Source organism: Gopherus flavomarginatus, chromosome 14 (assembly GCF_025201925.1).
Source record: "Gopherus flavomarginatus isolate rGopFla2 chromosome 14, rGopFla2.mat.asm, whole genome shotgun sequence".
NCBI lineage: Eukaryota > Metazoa > Chordata > Testudines > Testudinidae > Gopherus > Gopherus flavomarginatus.
This window is the reverse complement of record NC_066630.1, coordinates 30638727-30661527: the sequence shown is the minus strand read 5'-3', so window position 1 is coordinate 30661527 and position 22801 is coordinate 30638727. Positions and strand designations below refer to the sequence as shown.

General features: G+C 37.9%; 1 protein-coding gene across 11 annotated transcripts in view; it reads left to right on the top strand.

Annotated features, from left to right (window-relative positions):
• Nucleotides 1-22801, top strand: part of RPGRIP1L (RPGRIP1 like) — a 119280-nt gene that overhangs the window by 9071 nt on the left and 87408 nt on the right. For 9 of the 11 annotated variants that reach the window (XM_050922519.1, XM_050922517.1, XM_050922523.1 and 6 more), the window contains exons 4-8: nt 1808-2106; nt 7009-7108; nt 9111-9254; nt 17093-17198; nt 21866-22012. In XM_050922519.1, coding sequence (XP_050778476.1) covers nt 1808-2106; nt 7009-7108; nt 9111-9254; nt 17093-17198; nt 21866-22012 — 796 coding nt within the window. Of the gene's footprint in view, nt 1-1807; nt 2107-4998; nt 5179-7008; nt 7109-9110; nt 9255-17092; nt 17199-21865; nt 22013-22801 lie in introns of those variants that run through there. The other 2 variants (XM_050922525.1, XR_007769285.1) reach the window with 2 other exon arrangements.

The window sequence follows — 22801 nt, the reverse complement described above, 5'->3', positions numbered from 1 at the left end:
TTCATTATGCTGTTGAGTGGAGACAAAACTCCTAAAGGCATCCAAGAGGTTGAAAAAACAGGTTGTAGAGGCACAAGCAGGGCCTGGAGACTTCATCCCACATTTTGGACAGTCCATATGCAGCAGGTCTTCCCATTTTTACTCATCCTTTTAAAAGTGGCCAGACTGATGCATTCTGCATGTTTTCCTCATATCTGCAGAGGAGTAGCTGTTCAATATCTTAAAAATCTTTAATTAGATCTAAATATGCCACCTTTTAGGTTCTTTAAGAGTTTTATTGTTTTTGTAGTATGGGACATAATAAAAAGGATCTATCTAGCTCAGTCTGTACAAGTCATTATTTTACATATTTGCATTGTAACTTTCCCCAAAGCATCTAGTATTGACTGCTGTCAGGTACTTGTTCAGATGAATCACTAGTGTCCTTTTGTGTAGAAATTTCCATGTTCGAGACCAATGAAAGAAGCATTCTTGACTGCCTAAACTCACCCAGTGTGCCTGTAGTTGGCCACCTGAGTCATAATGCAGTGGATGCACTAATTGGCATTTTAAATAAATAAAATCAAACCCTCAGTGCGTTGTCTCTGTTGTCTGTGAGGAAGAAGTCTTAACTAATTCAGCTGTGAATTTCTTCCCAATGCTGGAGTCCTTGGAGCGAGAAGTGTAGATTGAATATGCAGTAGAAATATATATATATCAGAAAACTGCTTGCAGGCAGTTCTGTGACATCCTAAATCTACTTTGAATTATTTTTTGTTGTTTCACTTTTGTTCTTTTAAGTAAAAGCTTCTGTCTGTACCCATGCTAAAGTAAAAGAAACTCCTTTAAACAAATGAAGTGTGTCTTTGTTTTCAATCTCCTGTCTGGGCCTCTGCAAAAATAGATTCCCTATAAACTAGATACAGCTCTTAAAGATGTGCGACCAATTTTGTAAAGTCTTGAACTTGTCTTCCTCATCAAAGCCACCTTTTCTTTCTTTCTATGCCAAGTTTTTTCTATTCACTGCTGGGCATGTTTTATGTTCTTGCATATTACATCACCCTCATGTGCCCCTCTGTCTTTTGTTCTGGCTTACCAATGTTTATCAAAACTAAAAGAAATCAAAGGTACAACTCTTGAGATGCCAAAAGCAAAATTTGTATCCTTTTAAAGACAGATGAAAACCACACTTCTTGTATCTAATTATATCCCACAGCTAATCATTACTTCTCTTAGCACATTGGTACTACATGCTAAATATAAAATTTAGCATGGCAACATGAACTATTAAGATTCTTTTCCTGAGGAGCTTTTTAGGCATGTTCACCTATACTTTTTAGCATTTTTAGAACTGAAATGTGATTTAAAATCCTCTAGTGAAAGTGGAAACAATACATCACTGAAATGCTGCATATTATTAATACGTGTTCAATAGTTTAATGTCTTGTGGAACTGTAGTTTTTATACATTGCCCCACCACATCCCCAATCTGTGACTGTACTTAACAGAATACAGAGTTCCTCTATAAGGTCATGCGTTAAAAATTATATTTAAGGAGCATATGGAGTAAATATGTGTCCTCTCTTTACTAACCTTAAATGATAAGCCTTAGGAAACTGTTATTTGTCAGTGCTATAAAGCAGATTGCTGCCCAGTGGTTTCAATTATCTTCAAAGGGTTCTTCACAGGCAGTAATAGTTGTATCAAAACCTGCAATTTATTATTCAGGTTTTATGCTGAAGTCTTCACAGTGATTATGTTCTTTTCAACACAATGGTTTTTATGCTGACTTTTCACATTCTTTTTCATCTTTTTATTATTTCCCCAGAATGGCCACCAAGTTAATTCGGCTTGTTAATGACAAGAAAAGATCTGAGCAGATTGGTGGTGGCCCCAAGCGGTTGGGCCAGGATGTAGAACTTGAAGAAATGATTGAGCAGCTGCAAGAGAAAGTTCGTGAGCTCGAGAAACAAAATGAAGGCATCCGCAAGAGACTCATTTCAACCAAACAGCAGCTCCAAGTTCAAGGCCATCGGCACACTCCATACAGCCATGTTCAATCTCGCATTAACACTGGTCTCAGAAAAGTGAATGAGGCTGTCGCCATCCAAGATCACACAAGGAAAGGTATAATTAAAATTATGTGCTAACAACTTTTAAGAGACAATATCCCGATTAGCTCTTCACCTAAGAAGTAGTTACATATATGGTCACATGCTAATTTCTGGTCTTTAGCTCTTTTGTGGATAGAGGTCCCTTCAGGAAGTGTTACAAGAAAGTGAGCTGTTCTCCCCTTTTTAATTTATTTTACTCTTTGTGCCAATCATTATGTCTTGTTCATGTTGTATGTCTTCACTTGAGAAGCCATGATGGTATTGGCAATTGGAAAACAGTTTCAGGTACAATCATTATCAAAGATAGGATACTCTTTTGAAAACAAACAAACAAAACCAAACCTACGGTTTTAACATATTCATGTAAATTAAAATCTCTGTAAATGTTAAGGGCTCATGTAAAATCTTAAGTATATGAAAAGTTGGCTAGCACTAACACATTTTAAAAGGTATACATCTTAAATTTTTCACATATTTTTCCTTGTTCAGTTTTAGAGCTAGGCTGTACTCTCCGATACATGCGTGCATGACATTGCAAATCTTTGAAAAATCTATTATACATATGTAGATTCTGGAAGTTATATGGTGAGATAGAATCATAGTTAATGCAAGTTTTTACATTCAAGACTTGCCGTTGACTACAAGAGGAGTAGAATTGGCACTCATTTTCAATCTTGTATTTGGGGTAATTAAATTATATAAGAGAGTTCAATTATATATGTTACATTTTTATAAGGAGAAAGTTTGTGAAGGGATTTGTGTTTAGATAGTTTATTGTATCTATCCAAATAACTTGTAAAAAAACTTGTCATGCATCTGACGAAGTGGGTATTCACCCACGAAAGCTTATGCTCCAATATATCTGTTAGTCTTTAAGGTGCCACGGGACTCGTTGCTTTTTGTAAAAAATAGTCATATGGGGCCAGATCCAAAACCCACTGAATCAGCTGGAGACTCTCCATTAACTTCTGTGAGTTTTCTGTCAGACTCATAGTCAGGTACACTGCATTTTTGTCTTTTTTTTTTTTTTTTTTTCTTTTTTCAAATTTTCAGTTTCTCCATAAAGAGAATATCCCACACTCTTGCAAACATTCATGCAGCTGGGAAAACACATTGAGATTATTAGTTACTATGACACTTTGACCTGCCAAAAAAAAAATAATTCTGACACTTTTAGACAGGCAATGAAAAGTAATAGGCTTTCACATTTTACTCTCCTAATGTTTATATGGTGTGAAATTTTTAATACCCAATAACTGTGTTCTTTCAGCCTTTGTGATGTCGTGAATTACACATTAGACATTTCAGTTAGACTGCCTCTACAATGCTGTAGTTAAAGGTGGTGCAAGGACAGAAAACTAGGAATGCTCCGACACACTCTCTAAATGGTCTTCAGCTTGGAAGAGCAAAGTTTTGTGGCCTAGACCTATTCTTGCAAAATTATTTCAGATATATTATTAAGCAGATGTTCTTTCTATTTGTTTCACGTCTCTCTGTGTTGCAGTTAAAGATTCTCTTCTTGTCTTTAAAAAAAAAAAAATCTGATAACCCTAGTGTCTTGGCTAATATTCTGCTTATCAATAAAATAGATTTTGTTCTCCAAGGCAGTAGGTGAGCATTGCCTGCTGTATTTGCATACCTAATTGTAGCACTATCAGTTTCTGACTACAGTAACTCCTTTTTCTTTCTGTGTAAAGCATTTTGGGATACCTTAAGTATGAAAGGAGCCTTGGTTTTTGCTTTGTTTGCGTTTGTACATTTTAGTCTTATGGGGGAGAAAATACAACCATGGCAGCTAAAATTGGCATACATGTACTTTGTGGAAAGTTTCAGATATTCTATTCTCCTGCATGGCAATCTTACAAAGATGTATTTTATTACAAAAAAGAAAACATACTCTTCTTCTTATGATATTGCCTCTGCAGAGCCCTACTGTAGAAGTTGTGTGGCTGGCAGTGTTAGGCCTGACAGGAGTCTGCACGTTTATAAATCCTTTTTTTTAGGGTGTTTCTACACAGCAGTTGGGAGGGTGCTTTCCAGCCTGGGTAGACAAATGTGTGCTAAACATGGCAGAGTGGCCATGGCGACACAGGCAGCAGCTCAGGCTAACTACCTGAGTACAGTCTTGCCCAAATGCCTAGATATGGGTGGCCAGCCCAAGCTACCACCATGGCCACACAGTATTTTTAGCACACTAGCTTGAGCAGAACTAGTGCATGTCTGCATACACTGGGAAGCACCCTGGCAGGTGCTCTGTAGACATACTCACAGGTTAAGGATTCACTTGTACGGTTAGTTGAATCTGGTGTACAAAGCAAGTGCTTAGAGCTTGAGTATGGTAGTGTTTCCTTCTCATCAAGTCAGAGTCTCTGTACTGTGGTGTTCACCATCAAAAAAATGTCTTGAATGTTGTCTAAGCTTTCTCTTTAGATAGTGTTAGGCATGGATGCCTTCAGTCTGGATTGAGGAACACATCTAAGATCTTTGACTATGTGTGGACTTTGGAGACTTCAGGAAACAAAGAATCATTAACTTGCTAGAACTGTGGGCTGTCAGGCTGGATCTCAGATTTTTTCTTACAGATCAAAGGGGAACCAGTGCACCTTTTCAGAGACAATATGGTTGCTTAAACAGACAAAAGAGAACTTGATTGCCTTTTTTGTGTCAGGATGCAAGGTATCTACAGGAATGAATCACTTTATCTCGAGTGTGCCTGTCTGCTATGCACCTGGCAGGCCCACAAACATCTAAAAGAACTAGATAAATTCCTAGAGGATAGGTCCATCAATGGCTATTGACCAAAATGGGCAGGGATGATGTCTCTAGCCTCCTAGCTAGAAGCTGGGAGTGGGTGACAGGAGATGTATCATTTGATAATTACCTGTTCTTTTCATTCCCTCTGAAGCACCTGACATTGGCCACTGTTGGAAGACAGGATACTGGCTTAAATGGAGTTTTGGTCTGGCCCAGTATGGCCGTTCTTATGACTACTTGAGTCAGAAAGGTGTGGCTCAGTACAAGTAGCCATTCAAATCCTGAGTGGCTTTTCTGATATTTCACCACCTAGAGAGATAACGTGTGTGAGGTAATATCTTTTATTGGAACAATTTCTGTTGGAGAGAGACAAACTTTCAAGCTTACACATTAACTTTTGTGCTATTAGAATAATAAAAATCCAACCAGGAATGCTCTGAATATGAAGAATGATTAGCTACTCTTGGAATAACTGAGCTGCTTAGAAAGTCAAACAGATGATTTGTAATGCTTGGAAATACATAAAAGGTCAAATTATTTTAGTTCAAAGGCTGCCTAAGTAGGTAAGACTGTGCATATAGTTCATTTTATGATCTTGCTGATGTTCCTATGTATTGAACATCTCAGAGCTCACTCATCTAGAGCAGTGTTTCCCAAACTTGGGACGCCGCTTGTTTAGGGAAAGCCCTGGCGGGTCAGGCCAGTTTGTGTACCTGCTGCGTCCACAGGTTTGGCTGATCATGGCTCCCACTGACTGCAGTTCGCTGCTCGAGGCCAATGGGGGCTGCTGGAAGTGGTGTGGGCCGAGGGACGTACTGGCCACCGCTTCCCGCAGCTCCCATTGGCCCGGAGCGGTGAACCACGGCCCTTGGGAACCGTGATTGGATGTGGCAGGTAAACAAGCCGGCCCAGCCCCCCAGGGACTTTCCCTACACAAGTGGCATCCCAAATTTGGAAAATACTGATCTAGAGGGATGGCAGCCTCAGTGGCATGAGAATTCAGTGTGCTCTTGTCTGAAGTCTGAAAAGCAGATGTATAGAGTTCTGTTTACGTCAGAGGTCGGCAACCTTTCAGAAGCGGTGTGCCGAGTCTTCATTTATTCACTCTAATTTAAGGTTTTGCATGCCAGTAATACATTTTAATGTTTTTAGAAAGTCTCTTTCTATAAGTCTATAATATATAACTAAACTATTGTTGTATGTAAAGTAAATAAGGTTTTTTAAAATGTTTAAGAAGCTTCATTTAAAATTAAATTAAAATGCAGAACCCCCCTGAGCGGTGGCCAGAACCCGGGCAGTTTGAGTGCCACTGCAAATCAGCTTGCATGCTGCCTTCGGCACCAGTGCCATAGGTTGCCTACCCCTCGTTTATGCATTAGCAAATCCCTAATCTCTTGATGCTGCAATAAGATTAGATGCTGGATTTGGGAGGACTGTTCAACTAGCCTAGCAGCGCTCTTCAGGGAGGTTAAATCTAGCTAGCCCGTTTCAATGGAGCTTTGTAGAGGCATAGTCATGAAGGAGAAGGAGTTACACTGGCCATCTTTCTTTTCCTGCTTTGGAGCCCAGATCTAAATAGAGTTTCTGGAGGTAAAGAGGAACTGAAAGACCTTTAAAACTGATTGGGATACTTATACCATCTGTCGGTGCAATGTAAGACTTGAGGAAATTATTTGGACCCCTAAGTACAAACTACTAATCATGGTCCTGTGACTGCTAAGCTAGGTACATGATTTCCCCAGTATGGCTCCATGGAGATGATCCAATCAGAGAACAAGAATAGTTACTAGGCAGTAACCACTTCTTAAATTATCATTACTGTTAAGTCTCCTTGCACTGATGCTGGCATTTATGTTCTTTACTTGTGAAATTACAATAAATACCTTCTAGAAGACCCATATCAAAGCCTATTGATAACCTCTCCCTGTAACTGTGCATGCTGTGTTGTCCTTACTGGAATTTTGTTACCTGAACTGTGTGGTGCATGTTCTGAATTTATACATAGCATTCTGTTGTGTATTTGGTATAAAAGTACCCATTCTGATATCTATATAGTAATTATAGACATTTATATTATGTAAGGATTTTTCCCCTTGTGTTAAATATCTTTTTCATTAACTTCAGTCTCAGAAATATGCCTCTCTGTTTTCTTTATTTTTAGGAATGAGATTTCAGGATGTAGAACTGAGATCTCCCCAACCCATGCTCCCAAGATACGGACATAGTTTGCTTGAAGAAGCAAGGGCTGAGATAAGAAATTTGTATGATATTTGTATTCCTTAATTTTCTGTAATATACAATTATTAGTATATGTGATATTATTGAGAAAAAACACTATTTGCAACCATCAAGGTGTTTTACAGAGCTTTCACTCCAACAAAAGATGGGGCCTTAGGATCTGGCATTGATTGTATTGGCATCAGCAACGCTTCACTAGAGATTTAGAAATGGAAAGTATAAGGATCCCTTATCAAATAGCATTGGGCAGAGAAATTTAATACAGTAAAATGTTTGTACTCTAGATGGAATTTGGTCAGGTTTTAACACTTTTACTCATGCAAAATTTGCCTTGGAATCTTTTTATGACTCTGAGTGGCCAGAACATTGTTTTTTATGTTTCATTCAAAAACCAGCACGTCTTGCAAGCACAGTGTGCCTTATCCCCATGCTAGGCTATTGGGGTTAACACTGACAGAAGGAAGAAAGTTACCTATGAAATTATTACCAACACACTTCTTGAAGCACCTGGGTTTTATTCTAGAGATCTCCCATCAAGGTGGTGACCTAACTTAGATGTTGCTTAACTGATGAAGTATGAAGATTCATAGTCCAAGCGAGTGGACCAGTTTCTGTACTGTGTGTCTTGGAAGATGCAGCCTGCGGAATGGAGGTGGCAAAGCTGGCTTTAAGGGTATGTCTACGCAGCAAAGAAAAACCTGCGACTGGCCCATGCCAGCAGACTTGGGCTGTGGTGCTGTTTTGTTGCTGTGTAGACTTCTGGGCTTGGGGAGTCTCCTACCTCGCCAGCTATGGATATCTAGTTGCTCTGTAGACATACTGTGAGTCATCTTTGCATTTCATAGGTTCCAGGCTCCTCTTCGATTCAATGTGGCGTGCACTCTAAGTTAGACTTGGAGCACAGAGAACCTCTGGTACATCCATGCCTTGAGGGCTGTGTTATCCAAGGGTGGGAGTGGGGGAGGGGAAACACGTAGCAAAAGTAGTTAATTTTTAACTTAAAGTTACAGAACGCTGTTATATTATTTCTCTGCCTTAAAACTTACCAGTAGCTATTCTAGTTTTCTGAGGTCTTCCCTCTTGGCTTGAATGGTGAGCGTAGTTTTCTCAAGATGCAACATACACGTTTTTCTAGAGTTAATAGCAACTGTATCTAACGTACAAAAAATTGTATAGTGGAAGATACTATTAATAAAGACATACAGGGTAGCTACACATAGTACTACCTATGTAATTGCAGTGTGAAAAAATATGAGGTTACTTTGCCAAGAAACATTCCAGATCTGGATGTTTGTCTACTAAGATGATTCTCAAAGTTACTAATACACCATATTTTTATTAAGATGATGTGCTGATCTGCTCATCTTTCAGGACAAACTCAGATCTGGGTGGAACTCACCTGAAATAACACTTCATCAGAACAAATTCCACTGCTTGTAAAAGTTAGTAATTTTGATGCAGATTGCCTAAATTGCACTGTACACCACCATATAATCCAAAAGAAAAGGTTAAAAATGGAGTTCCCTGTTTTAGTCCATTGAGGATTTGTTAATCTTCTTATGCCTGGAGGTGAAGTTTTCCTGCCCCCAAACCTTCTGGTAACAGAAAATTAAGAACAGGACACACTTAATATGCCATGTAAATAAATCAGGTGTGATATGACATAGTAGCTTGTTCATGCTAAACAAACAAACTTAATTTAAGCCATCTAATATATGCGGTTTTAAAGATGTTATGAAGGGTTTAGCTATTGTAATTGAAAATGTTGCTAATATTTGATCATCTAATTTTTTTGGACTATTTGCATCCCCCTACATGAACTACTTATCCGCTAATGATCTTCATGATAAATAAAATTCTAGAAGTTTAAGTTAGCACCTTTGTTCAAATGGGTGAGGAGATATCATCCAGGAATGTAACTTCACACAGGATACTTTTTTCTGCTTTCCTTTCAGTGTCTAATTTTTATCTTATTTAAAAAACAAAACAAAACCTCTAAACACAAGCTGCTTTGTTAACTTGTAGGGAAAACGTGATTGAGTCACAAAAGGGACAGATTGAAGAATTGGAGCACACTGGAGAGGTACTAAGGAGTCAGATAAGAAAGAAGGAAAAAGAGTTTGAAGAATCTGTTCTGCAACTGAAAGAGCAACAAGCAACAGGGCAAAGGTATTCTGAAAAATGGAAGCTTCCATATCACAAAGCCATAATGCCTTCTATATGTATTAGGGTGAAGCATTAGAAAGTTATGTCCTAATTCATATATCCTCCATATTTCTCAGAACAGTACAGGACATTTAGATAATGATTCTAGAAACAAATGAAGTTTGTTGTGCTTATTTCTTTTTGTGGTAATGCTGAGTACTAAGGCATTCAAGTAAAGCCTTATCTGCCTGAGCCTGGCCAGTTAGTATGCTGAGGATAGATCCTGACCCTAAGTTTACACACAGGGCCAGATGTAGGGACAGGTAACCATCTGGGGTGCTGGGCTTGGGAGGTGCTGGGCTTGGGATGCTATTTTTGTTGTTAGAGATAAAAGGGAAAACAGAATGCTTGAGGTAAAATATTTTACAGATTCTAGCTTGTAATTTATCATCTTATGTGACCGGGATAAATCATGCATGCAAATCGTGAATCAAAGTTGTGAAATGGCTGCAAATGCAATAAAAAATTAGGTATTCAAAAGTTTAACAAATGGAGACGCTCTTTGGCTGGGAAGCCATTTGTTTTAGGGCAGTGGTCCCCAACCTTTTTCGTCTGGCAGGCGCCGGACAACGAGCCACCAATGTCTGTGGCCTGCAGTTGAGCATCCGCCGAAATGCCGCCGAGAAGCGGCAACGCCTATTGACGTTGCTGCCGAAATGCCTCTGAAAATCAGTGGCATTTCGGCGGTGACTCCTCTGGATGATGCTGCTTCTTGGCGGCATTTTGGTGGATGCTCGTCTGCTGGACAGTACGCAGGTGCACATAGATGCCCCGGCGGGCGCCGCATTGGGGACCACTGTTTTAAGGCCAGCCCTGTTCACGCATATGATGATCTCAGTCAAATGAACATGAAGCTGTTAAATACAATAAAATGATGGCCTTCACATATGTTTGAATGAATACAGCAGAACGTCCTTAGTAGGTATGCAGGGGAAGAAACTGAAGACTGTTGTATTCTTTCCTCTTCTTGCTACTTGTCATTTTTTCCCCCAACTTCTCTTTTTGTTTTTATTCCTACATGTTTCTCCTTCTATTTTTCCTAATTCCTCACTTTTCTTATCTTTTCCTTTCCTCTTCTCTCCTCATCATCTGTCCTCCTTTTTTTTTCTGTTATTCTCCACCCTCAAAACTTTCTTTTCTCCTTTGCATTATTTTTTTCTCACAACATTTTTGTTTCTAATTTCCTGTATTCTCATCCAGTTCTACCTCTGTGCTTATTTTTTATCTTCTTCCTGACTTTCCTATTGACTTACATCTCTCTTGTTTTGTTTAAACTTAATCTTTTGACTTTTTAGAACTGAATTGACGCAAGAAATCTCTCTGCCAGCTCCGGGCTGAAAGTAGTAGTAATGTATCTTTTTAAGAGTTAGACAGGACAGATCTGTTGAGTGTTGTTACAGCTACACTCAACAGCACTTTGCTCTCCTTGTGTCTTCCTCCTCAATCTTAACTCACCCCCATTATCTATTGCTACTTTTCATTAGAGTTCAATTTAGGGCTCACTATTCTTTTCCATGCAAGCAAAAATCCGGTTGACTTCGATGGAAGTTTGTGCAGACTTAATACTGGCAAACCCCAGGCCCTTAATTATACCATACATCGTTCTGGGCAGGGACCTTGGCGTATGTGTCTGTACACATCAGTAGCACTATATATTTAATAAATGTTGATGTTGAATTATTTAGCATATCATAACTGATCTCAGTCTAAAACATCTTTCTTTTAAAACATAACGTGAATAGTTTAAAAGGGTATTAGCAATACTTCCACTTAGAAAAAAATCTGTATGTATTATGTATGTATTTTACCTTAATTGTAGAGATTCTAAATACATGCAATTTGTAATAGTACTGTAAATCAGGTACCAGTAACAATATTTCCATTCTTGCCTGCGTAAAATTAGGTTTTAAATTCTGGGAGTATTTCCTAGATATCTGATTCCTTGTTCAAAACCGGGCCCTGAAATGTTAGAAATCTATATACGAGTACTTCCTGACATTTATGGCACATAATCTTTACAGAAAATATTATTGAAATTCCTTGCGATTGTTGTTTAATTGACCAGTTTGGTTTGTCATCAATTTGACACAAACTTTTAGTCATCCCAAGCCTGTAATTGATATGAAATAGGAACTAAAACACCCTTTTATTAAAATCATGGGTTTTTCCTGTTGTTGTGGCCCCTAAAATACTTAGATGTGATTTTTGCATATGTTCCACATAATCTTTTGTTAGCAAAACTCTTGTGTCCTTGCATCCTATGTGTCTGTGGTTTTTAAACCAAATTCAATATAAAAAGTAAACAATATAATGCATGTAATTTGCCTATTTGTAAAGGAGGTCCTACAGTAAATATAATAGAGTTCACTGTGAAATCACATGCACATGGATATTAAAAAGTAGAAAATTAAGTGTCCAATAAAACATATTAGAATTTGTTACAAAGTGTGTTAATAGTTAGACTTCGCTATGTCCATGTAATAGTAGGGTGGGAGAAATAGCTAAAGGAATGCTAACCTAGTCAGCACAACAGTATGGAATAGTCACTTCTGTTCCATAATTTCTAAATTGATCCCTAAATTTAAACGGTTTATGCAGTGCTCTTTATGTACATATTATGAAGGATGAATTGCAAGGATCCAGTAGCCTCAGTTCTATCCTTTCCAGATTTGATTATGGGTGCACATGCCTTCACTCATCATCCTAAGAGTTTAGTTTTTCGTTCTCTCTCAGGAGCCCTACAGCTGTCGTCTGACTTGCTAATATAGGATAGTCTCATTTTGCACCATGATCCACCTGACAGCTTGAATTATGGGACTTAAATAAGTCTGGTCTTCTCTCTTCTCAGAAAGTTTAGAAAATACTATTGCAATACAGGAGGCTGTTGATATTAAAGTGCTGCTATCAGAAATTGTGGTGGTTTGGGCAGCTGGCAATGTCTCCTTGTTCTGCTTCCAGATCAAGTATTTTGGAATTTTATTATACCTCAAGTCCCTGCCTTGTCTTAAATTAGCATACATTTGGCTACCATCTGGGTATATTAGTTTCCAAAAGGGAGCTCAGGATTTACTGCAGGGAAGTCCTATGACCTTTGTTGTACAGGAAGTCAGATTAGATGATCTCTGTGGTCCCTTCTGGCCCTTTAATCTATAAATCTGTCTTTAGAAACCTGGTGATTGTGCGGTGCCTGAAGGGCCCAATGAGTGTGCTTCCAACAGTCTTTGAATCTGTCCCATCATGGGATCTCAGCTTGGTGTTCACAAGATTTAAAGACACTTTGAGCCTTAGGAAAAACAACTTTATGGTTAAAAAAACATTTGTTATTGCAAGGCACTTGTAAAAAGTAAGTGAGCTACAGAATGTGATGACTGATCTTTCCTTCAATGAGTATCATGAAGATAAGATCATTGCATGTACGTATTCCAGGCTCTTACCCAGTGTGGTAACTGAGTGTGACCTTAATCACACTATTAAATTCCTGGCCTTCATGTCAAACACTCATTTTCTTCCTCGAGAAACTCAGTGCCACATTTTAGATGTAAAGCAGACTCTTTTTACGTTGATTAGACTTGGAATTTTAAGAAGTCAGCTAAACATCTTGTGACTTTGAAAGTGCAATACAAGAGAACTAACAGATTCCAACCCATGCTATAGCTTCTTCATGGCATTCTAGAATTACCCTGGTTGCAGTACAAGAATAGACTGGACATAGGACCAGAAGTATAGCAAGGGGTTTGGCTAGTGTGTTCATGGTCCAGAAATCCTGGCTTGCACAGCAGCATGTAGACTTCAGTGTCAAAGCTAGTGTAAGTCAGAGCAGCCCTGTGGAATGCTCTAAATTGTACTGGGGACCACCCCAGTCCCCAGAGCAACCTGAAATCCAAGAATCGCAAAGGTGGTTTAAAGCCACTTTGACCTCCCTGTTCCTCCCCATCCTGGAGTTAGATTTTCTATGCTGCACTTCAAGACAGGCACTGCACAGAACATAGACTAGTGTCTGTCCAAGTGGGTTAGACCAGGGGTTCTCAAACTGGGATTTGGGACCCCTCAGGGGAGTCACAAGATTATTACATGGGGGTCATGAGCTGTCAGCCTCCAGCCCAAAGCTCACTTTGCCTCCAGCATTTATAATAGTGTTAAATATATTAAAAAGTTATTTTACTTTATAAGGGGGGTCGCACTCAGAGGCTTGCTAAATGAAAGGGGTCACCAGTACAAAACTTTGAGACCACTGGGTTAAACTATAAACTGAGGTGACTATTGTGGCACTCACTGGTATAGCTGCAGATACTGTGTTTCTTATAATTTCCATTAGAAGTTTTGTTTTGTTTTTTTAAATTGGGCATATTACTTTGAGAAACTTGGCACATAGGTTATCAGACTGGTTAAATTTTTTAAACATAACATTTAATTTAATTTAGTTTGGTTGGTTTTAATTTAGAGATGGGCAAAACGTAATTACCTCATGGTTCGATGATTTCCACAGAACATAGTGCTCAAGCCAAAATGCTTTAATTCTGAACAATTACATTTTTGCAAGCAGCTAGTTCTTCACGTAACTCAATTGCTCTTGGTATTTTCCAAAAACATATTTTGAAGCAGCTCAGAAGCGCACTTGTGAAACAGATACTTGACAATGCCCTTCATCTGTCAATGTAGAAAAATATGTATTTTGTATATATAATAGCATTTTTTCTGCAACAGAACTTCAGGATCAGGCCTATTGAACACACACATTTAGGAGTATAGTACATTAAATTCTCTTGATTACAGTGTTTGCATTGTAGCAATTCTGTTCCCAGATTAGAAGGAACAAACATGGTAGACCTAATATAGCATTGGGGATTCAGTAGAACTACACATGAGTAAAACTTTGCCAAATCAGACCCAGTGCAAACATAAACTTGTACTCACATTTCCATCTGACTTCTCACACCTGTCTTCTCAGGCTCACACTTGTTTGTGTGCCTGCAGATCAGGGATCTGCTGATTGTTGGATAGGCATTTATTTAGCTGTGCACACATCTAAAATCACTATTTCTGCATGCAAATACTGAGTTGGACTGAAAGCAGGAACGTAAATTTGCACGCAGAGATGCATGTTGTCCTGATTTCTGTGTGTATGGTTCTAAATTGAAATGGTTAATATATAATTTGATATGTGAATTGAAATAGTTCTAGTTTCTCTTGTATCAACATCTGATAATGACAGTAATGTGATACTTAGAGTAAATGGTTGCTTTTTTTTTCTTTTTTATTTGACCACCATTAAAAGAAATAAGAGGTACAAAACAAAAACCCTATTAAAAGTGTTATGGACATGTCTTCAGCCAGTATATAGTTTTGTCATTTCAAATGTGTAGAAATGACAAAAGTATACACTGTGGTGATATTATATTTTTTACTTCCATCATTAAGATTAACCTGAATAAATTTCTGGGGCATTGATGGGAGACTGATCCTGTTCTATTGAAAAGTATTGGCCAGTTCTCTTATTTCTCTTTCTTTACCTCTGAATAGAGAGGGAAGAGGTCCTGAAAGTTGTTTTCTGTTTGAACGCGGGCTAACAATATGGAAAGAGTTGAGAGCTGCTTGCTTAGCTGATATAGCAATAGGAGCTATCTCCAAGAAATATCCATTGGCTGCTGTCTCAGTGTTGTTACATTTGATAGTTTGCAGATCTCAGTGACATTAATGTAACTACAATGGAGCTATTCCTGATTTAATTTCACTGGTGTAAGTGATATGCAAATGAGGAGAAAAAAGTAAGCCCATAATATTAAATGAACTCTCTTTATTTTCACTTGGAACTTTTTTGGGTGGGGGAGGAGGGCAAGTTATTTTGGGCCACATTTTCACTATAAAGCAGCATTAATATGTGCTCATATTCTGCTTCATATTAGACTTATGATCCCTTTGCATAAACTATTTCTGCTCAGACACAGAATAATTGGAATGAGGTACTGTGCTTTGTCCAGGTGACCATACATACACTATTCATAGGGACCATGTCAGTTTCTCCCTGACCACTATCTCTTCCGCTGCTCTGTGATGTCAGTTGTGGAAGACCTGAGAAGTCATCTCTCCATGGTTTTATAGGAGAAGCAAAATAGGAAAGGCAGCTTCTGCCATGTGTTTCCACCACTGTTGTCAGTCTTTCAGGTGTGCATCCCTGTACATGATCAGCCAGAACATAGCCATTTAATAGGAGTAACGTGAAAATGATATATGTCTGAGAGGAAAAACTTGATGCCCCTGCCTTTGTAAATATTTGAGAAAATATATATTAAAATCCATACATTGCTTGAAAATAAGTGTCATTTACTTTCAGTAGCTAGCAACTATATGTAGTTAGATATTGTCAGAATTGTCATAACTAAACTCAGTGCTAATAAACATCTATTTTTTCCTGATTTTGAAGGGTTAGCATGTTAATAAGCATTGGCAAACCCTTTCAAATCAAATACTCTTTGTCACTGTTGAAGATAATGGTTAATTTTGATTGTCCAGAGCCATTGGAGTTACATCTGCACATCATAAATCTCACTATCATCTGCTCCTTTTGTTTACTTTAAAAAAAGAAAAACACCTGTAAAAAGCATTTGAAGGGATCAGTGCTGTTTGTGTGAAACAAGATTAATAAAAATATGCCACTACATTAGCTTTTAAATAGCTAGTAAGAGACAATGCTGCTGTCTATAAGCACCACAACTTTAATTTATATAGATAACATGTTTTGGACTCAAGATTATTTTAGCATTTTCTTAGGGTTGTTTCTTGGGGAAGATCTCAGGTTTATGAGCTTGTTTATCATTTGCGTAAGGACAGTTTACTGGGCAATACCAAAACACAATGAACTTTTGATATTTTCAAGATTAAGTATTTCAAGTCCTCAGCTGGTTTACAGATGTATAAGCTTTGTAGTCCATTTTCTGTTTCCAGCATGGCATTGTGACAATTTTTCTGATAGTCTGTGATAGATAAATATTAGAGGAGAAATTATACATTTCAAGCACTATTGCTATAGTCTCATTTTTATATCACTTTATTTTGTATTTGTAGAAAGCAGTTCAGGGGTTTCTCTTTGTTTGGCTTGAAATATATGCAAAAAATAATGAGCTCACCTTTAGCTGTTCAAGGTAAAAGTTTTTTGGAAACATTTTTTTAGGTCTGTGATAACCTTTAACAAGCTTTTACTATTAAATAATGCATTCTCAATTAAATCTCAGCGGGGGAAATATATAAAAGAATTCCAGCCATATAGAGTTTCTGCATAGATGTTAAGCATTTTTATATAGTTAAAGACACATCTGCAGCTGATTTGAATGCTGACTTAGGGTATTATCTTTGTAAAATGCTAAGTCACTTTTCTTGGAAATATTTAAAAAGTTTAAGCTCCGAGAGGAAATTCCAATAAGTAGTAATCCTATGACCACATACTTTTAAAGAAAGTGGATAGATTGCAAAACAAATGATCCTTCTGCTTTAAGCATAGGATTGCTCCCTGCACTGCAGTATATCTTTAGTTTTGATATTGTCAAGAAACATGTCCAAATAATGATTGGTACTTACATGTCATCTTCCAGTAAAATGTGGAATTACTTAAAATCTATAATGCAGATTTTAAAAGAAGGAATTAAGTTGGCTATTACATGCTAAACCTTCCCCCAAGTGGGTTGTGGAAGTAAGAAGCCATGAAAAACTGATTTGCAAGGCGTTTTAAATTTTCAAGGCAAAACTAATAAGAAGACTGTTGTTGTACCTTAAATCTCACTGAGTTTATTTTTTATACAATTTTGAAGGTTAAGCATTCGGGACAATGTGGAAATGATAAAGCTTCACAAACAACTGATGGAGAAAAGCAATGCTCTCTCAGCAATGGAAGGGAAATTTCTTCAGCTTCAAGAGGTAACTAACTCACAATCAGTAACATTCCATTCTCACATCATATGACAACACTGAACACTTGAGAACAGATTTTATAAAATATTGTACACATGCTACCTGAAATTTACAATGTTTCCAGTGTTAAAGTTGTTTTGCAGATGGGTCCAGCAGGCCCTACAGTTCTCACTTGTATGCGGTGAGCTTGTCCATGGGAGTGCAGAGGTTTGGTATGGTCCAATTTTTGTTATACAGATAAACTGCAGATTTCCAGCTGTCTTGGCGTAATGATTGGAATCTTTCTAAAACTGGGTTTCATAAAACAAATATTGGTTTCAGTGTGAATTTGAAATATGGGGCTGGAGTTGAGTGTTGGTAAAACAGAAATGTGACTGTTCGGAATTCTGAGGATTGGCTTTTACTTGTGTCTATAATATAAGGGAAACCATTTTTAAGGACCAGTTTAAATCACATGAAGCATAATTTTCTGTAAAATAACCACCAGAAGTCAGGCTGTTTGCTGCATGGTGGACTCCATACATGGTCATGTATACCCATGGAGGGCCCTGTGCTGGTCCAGGGAAAAGTGGGACAATGGCAATGAGGCAGCTAACGATTTCCCCTCTGTGCTGTTTGGACCGTTCAGGCAATGAACCTGTGTGGCTAGAGGGGGGTCCCCTGCCTTAAAATGTAGCAGTACCAGATGTATTTGTTATTTATAAAGGGTATAGTTTGGGGCTATTTCTCACATCTGACAGTGGTGTCATTTAATTCACAGTAAGTGAAACGTTCAAATCCTTTGGCTTTTTATGATGTTAAACCTTTCTTTCAAATTCTTATAAGCAATTGATTTTCTGTTTATGCATATGCAAACTTCCTTCACAGTTGCAAACTGAAATAGTGATCCAACAAATAATAAGTTTCTAAGCCAGAAAACTTACTGAAATAAGAATTACACATTTTTAAAACTTCAGGCCAAAGAAACCCTTGATGGACAGTTGCAGTGCTAACAGTGCAGAATAAGAGATCAACAAGCAACTGAAACAGAGGGCTGTAATTCCATCGCGGGTTCATATGAGTGTCATTAAATCCGAAGAGCAAAGCTCAAGTATTTGCTTCAGTTAGAGAACCCTGAGATAAACCCTGAAAAAATGAATAAGACACGCACAGTTTTAGTGATAATTATGAAATGTAACTAATCATAGAAAACAGCACAGAATTTCTAATTTGAATAGCAAACCAATGCAACATTGATAATGTAGCACCATTCAGCAGTGATGTGTTTTTCAGAAGTCTGATACTTGTTTTCATAAATAGTGAAATTAATCACTATGTACTTTCAGTTTCCACCAGTTGAAAGGCAAATACTATCTGCCCATTTTCCCTTTTAATCTGGACCAGCACAATTACTGTGCAACCAGGGGATAAAAGCTGGAGCTCCTACTCTAGCTAATGGCCTGAAATATGTCCAGGTTATCATACACGCATACAGAAAGTGTTTTAATATAGTGACAGTCATCATCATGTGGGCCATCTGGATGAAAGAATCATGCAGTCTACTTAGAAATGCTGAGGGGCCCAGTAACACGCTTCTGATTATTTATTTACTATCACTTATGCGAATATTGAAAAAATAAAGAGGTCTTGATTCTGAAACTGATATTCTGGATTTCATGAGCGATACTTGCTAAATTATTATTTGATGATGTTTCCAATTTTAGTTCTAAGGAGTTAATTCTGCTCTCACTTACTCCAGGGCAACTATTGATTGCACACATGTAATTGAGATCTGATTTGATTCTGTGGCCTGATTCTATGGGGTACTTTTACCACAATGAAGTTACTCCTGATTTACACCAGTGTAAGTGCAATCAAAATCAAGCCCTTTATCTTTCTATGTGCAGGCGTGTTCTGCAAAGGATAAAGTGCCAGACACCAGTGAAATTGAAAAAACTAGAAATCACCAACCCAGTTACCAGCTTGAGACAGGGTGTAAAATGAGAATCTAAAAGGGCCAAGCTCAAAGCCCCTCAGAGAGTACGGGAGGGGAGGAGGAGAACCCACTATAAGAGATGCCGAAAGAACGGTCAGAGTTGTAGAAGGAGAACAAGGAGAAGACTGTATCTTGAAAGATCAGTGAAGATAAAGGGTGAAATCCTGACATCATTGAAGTCAATAGCAAAACTCTCATAGACTTTAATAGGACCAGGTTTTCACCCAAGATGTCAAGAGCAGGATCAACAGTATGTATCAAAAAGAACAGAGAGATTTTGGAAGATGAGGCTAGCCTACAGCCCCTAGGTTGTCTGGGAGTGGGTTCTTAGAAATTCTAGTGAATGATGTTTCAGTAAAGCTTAAAAAGATCGGAAGCCAGATTAGAAGGGATCTGAGACAGACTAGGACAAGAGAAAATCGGTGCATTGATTGTAGACTGTATGTTTAGTGATTTGAGAGATGAAGAGAAGGAGAAAGGTGGGGTGGTACATGGAAATGCAGGTAATAGGGTAATGAGAGGTTGAGAAGTAGGGCAAGCGAGGGGTTGAATAGAAGGGTAATGTAAGTAGGGAAGTTGGAAGGGAAGAGATTAGAGATGGAGGATGTCAAGGCTGATGACTGAAGAGAAGAGAAATGAGTGGAAAGAGAAGATGGGATAAAGAGTTCTCAGCAGATTTTGACAGTGTTTTTTTCTCTTTAAAGAAGGTAACAAATAATGTGCAGAGATAAAAGATGGGGAAGAAGCCAGGGGAGTGTGACAGATATGACAATATCCTGCAATAGCCTAGTTTAACCTTTTGGAATTAATTTTAGGAGTTAATCATATTAAAAATGCAAATACTTATTTGTTATTAACTTATTTAATGTAAACCCTAGGATGTGTTGTGCGCTTGAAAGGAGTCTTTGAAACAATTGCTACACAAATTAGGGGGATTTATAGGAAATACTTGGAAGGAGGGGGAATGCAAATGACCCACCCCAGGATCCATTCTTTTGAAGCCGCACCTTGGACAGAAACCTATTGTCTGTCCAATTATCTATTCATGGTCACTTCAAAGACCCAAACTGAAGATAGGAGGGGGCTCAGATAAATGAGCAGGTTTTTACGGAGCTGAAGCTGTGATGAACTTGTAATCATAGGAAAAAACCTCGTGTGGGGTTTGATAGACTAATCGCCACCCAGAGCCCTTGTTGGTATTAGAGATGATCTTTGGTAAGCTTATTGACATGGGTGTAGATTGTTTCATTGTTTTTAGTATGTTTTCTCTGTAACGCTCTTACCGTAAGAATAAACGTACCGGTGCTTAGAAAGTACTGTGGTAACATCTAACTGTTGACAATTACACTGTCTACCATCTCTGAGGAGAAAGCAAAGCAGGTCTGTCTGCCTGTTTTTAGGGAGGCCAGAATATAGTTAGGAAACTGTTCCCGCACCCCTGATCAGAAGGTGGAGAGACATGTGCCTCCCCCTAAGAAAGGCAATGACTGTGGTGCTGGAAGCCTAAAGTGGGTGCACTCGCTGGACTACAGAGGAATACAGATGCAGTTGCTCATAACTGGCTTAAGAAAGGTGTCAAAGGCTATACATAAGTGATGAGGACTATGGATAATATACTTCATTTGTTCTGCAATTTCTCTGGTATAAGAGCGTCTGCCATATTTGATGTTTTACATAAGGTTTATATTATGGACAAATGGGAGGTAAAAGATCAAGTGGATGACTTTTTTTCTCTGAAGTCATTTTTGAGAGTAGTCATTCTGCACATAGGCTTCTCAGAAAAGACAACAAAATTGCACAGAGTTCTCTATCTCTTTCTGTCTTAAACTCCTGAAAATATTACATGACATAGAATTGTGGAAAACATGAAAACTAACTTCTCCCATCCAAAACCATCCATAAAAGACTCCTATATTTATATAATTACATGTTGGGTTTAGAGAATGTTAAACAGCAGACTGACCAGAAACAAAACAACTTAACAGCCATATTTGTCTGAATGTGATTTACAGTGAAATTCTTTATAAAGAATCAGTGTTACTAAAACACTGTGAAATATCAGGGGTATAATCATCAGTAATATGCTGGAAATGAGGTTCTACCAGCATCTTACACTAATATTAAGGATGGCTAAGGTATCTACATTTAATGCAACAAAGTAGGTTCAATTTAAAAGAAATTGTAAGCCTTTCATTAAATTATTTCTTCCAAGGAAATGTATCTGAGTGAATTGTGAATATAAATCAAATGAATATCTAAAACTATGGATTAGCAGAGCTGTCAAGTTCTGCGATTAGCATAGCTGTGGTCAGCCTTAACTTCTGCTTGTTACTGCAGTGTTTTTGGTCAGCACATCTAACCACTGTAACCACAGCAAAATGTTTTAGTTGCTTTAACAGATGTAGTTTTGGTCCTTCTCAGAACAACTAACTGTAAGACGTTAATGTTGAGGAGAGGAAAAAATACCACCTTTCTGTTGGCCATGTGTGCTGACACTGATCTTTCAGTTCCTACAGGGGGTCAAACTTAGTTCAAGAGTGCCTCCTGTTGGCTGAGTTGAAAATGTGTATTATGTGCTGTTTTGCTAGATCAGCTACTATTTGAATATATACATATTTATAACTCAGGAATTATTTCATCATTGTGTTGTTATTGGAAGTTGACCTTTTCTTTTTTTCTTCTCCATTCCTTTTTATAGAGTCAAAGGAACCTTAAGGCTAGCCATGATGCTTTAATGGCAAACGGGAATGAACTCAATCTGCAGCTTAAAGAACAGCGTTTGAAGTGCCTCCATCTTGAGAAAGAATTACAGTCAATGACTTTTTCAAAACAAAGGATAGAAGAGGTGAGATTCCATATGGCTCAGGCATTGATCTGCATTCAAATCTAATTCTGAAAATATTTAGTGAGAAAATTGTATTTTCAATTAAAGAGATTACCTAAATGTTGCTCTGCAAATCACTGCTTATTGACTTTTTGGTTAAGAGAAAAGTATAGTATAGATTTAACTTCTGACTCCCTATGTCTAGAAATTAGATCCTATACTTGCGCTTGTTCAAATAGGACATTTACATACTTGACCTCTGTTTTTCTGCGTACATTTGAATTTTCATGTTGACATTAGACTGACTTCCTTTATTGTTGAAAATTTGGTTATTTTAATATAGTGAGTTCTGTTACATGTATCAGAGATATTGTACATTTCAAAATATTTCCTATGCTCGTGAGACATGCTTAAAGTTAGAGGAGTATTCAGGTAAGCATTAGTATTTAGAAATACTTGTTCCAAAAAAACAGCCATAGTGCATATTTTCTTGATTGCTTTTTTACTGAGACTCCTTAGCACCACATTTTTGAATCACAGCAAGTGTGAACATCTACCTAAAATCTTTTTAAATGATTTTTTCACATAACAGATGACTGTCCTTTCCACCTGGAAGCTCAAATCAATCACTTTTTCTGTTCCTGAGCTCCATTAGCCAGAAGAATGGAAGTGCCACAGTCAGCGTTGATCCAGATTTAGGGCCCATTCCTTAATCCCTTAGTAGTTCCATTGACTCTGTGCAAGAGAAGGGGTTTGCAGGATCATAGTTCAGGTTCTTCCATTGTATATCTTGCTACATTTAGTCATGCC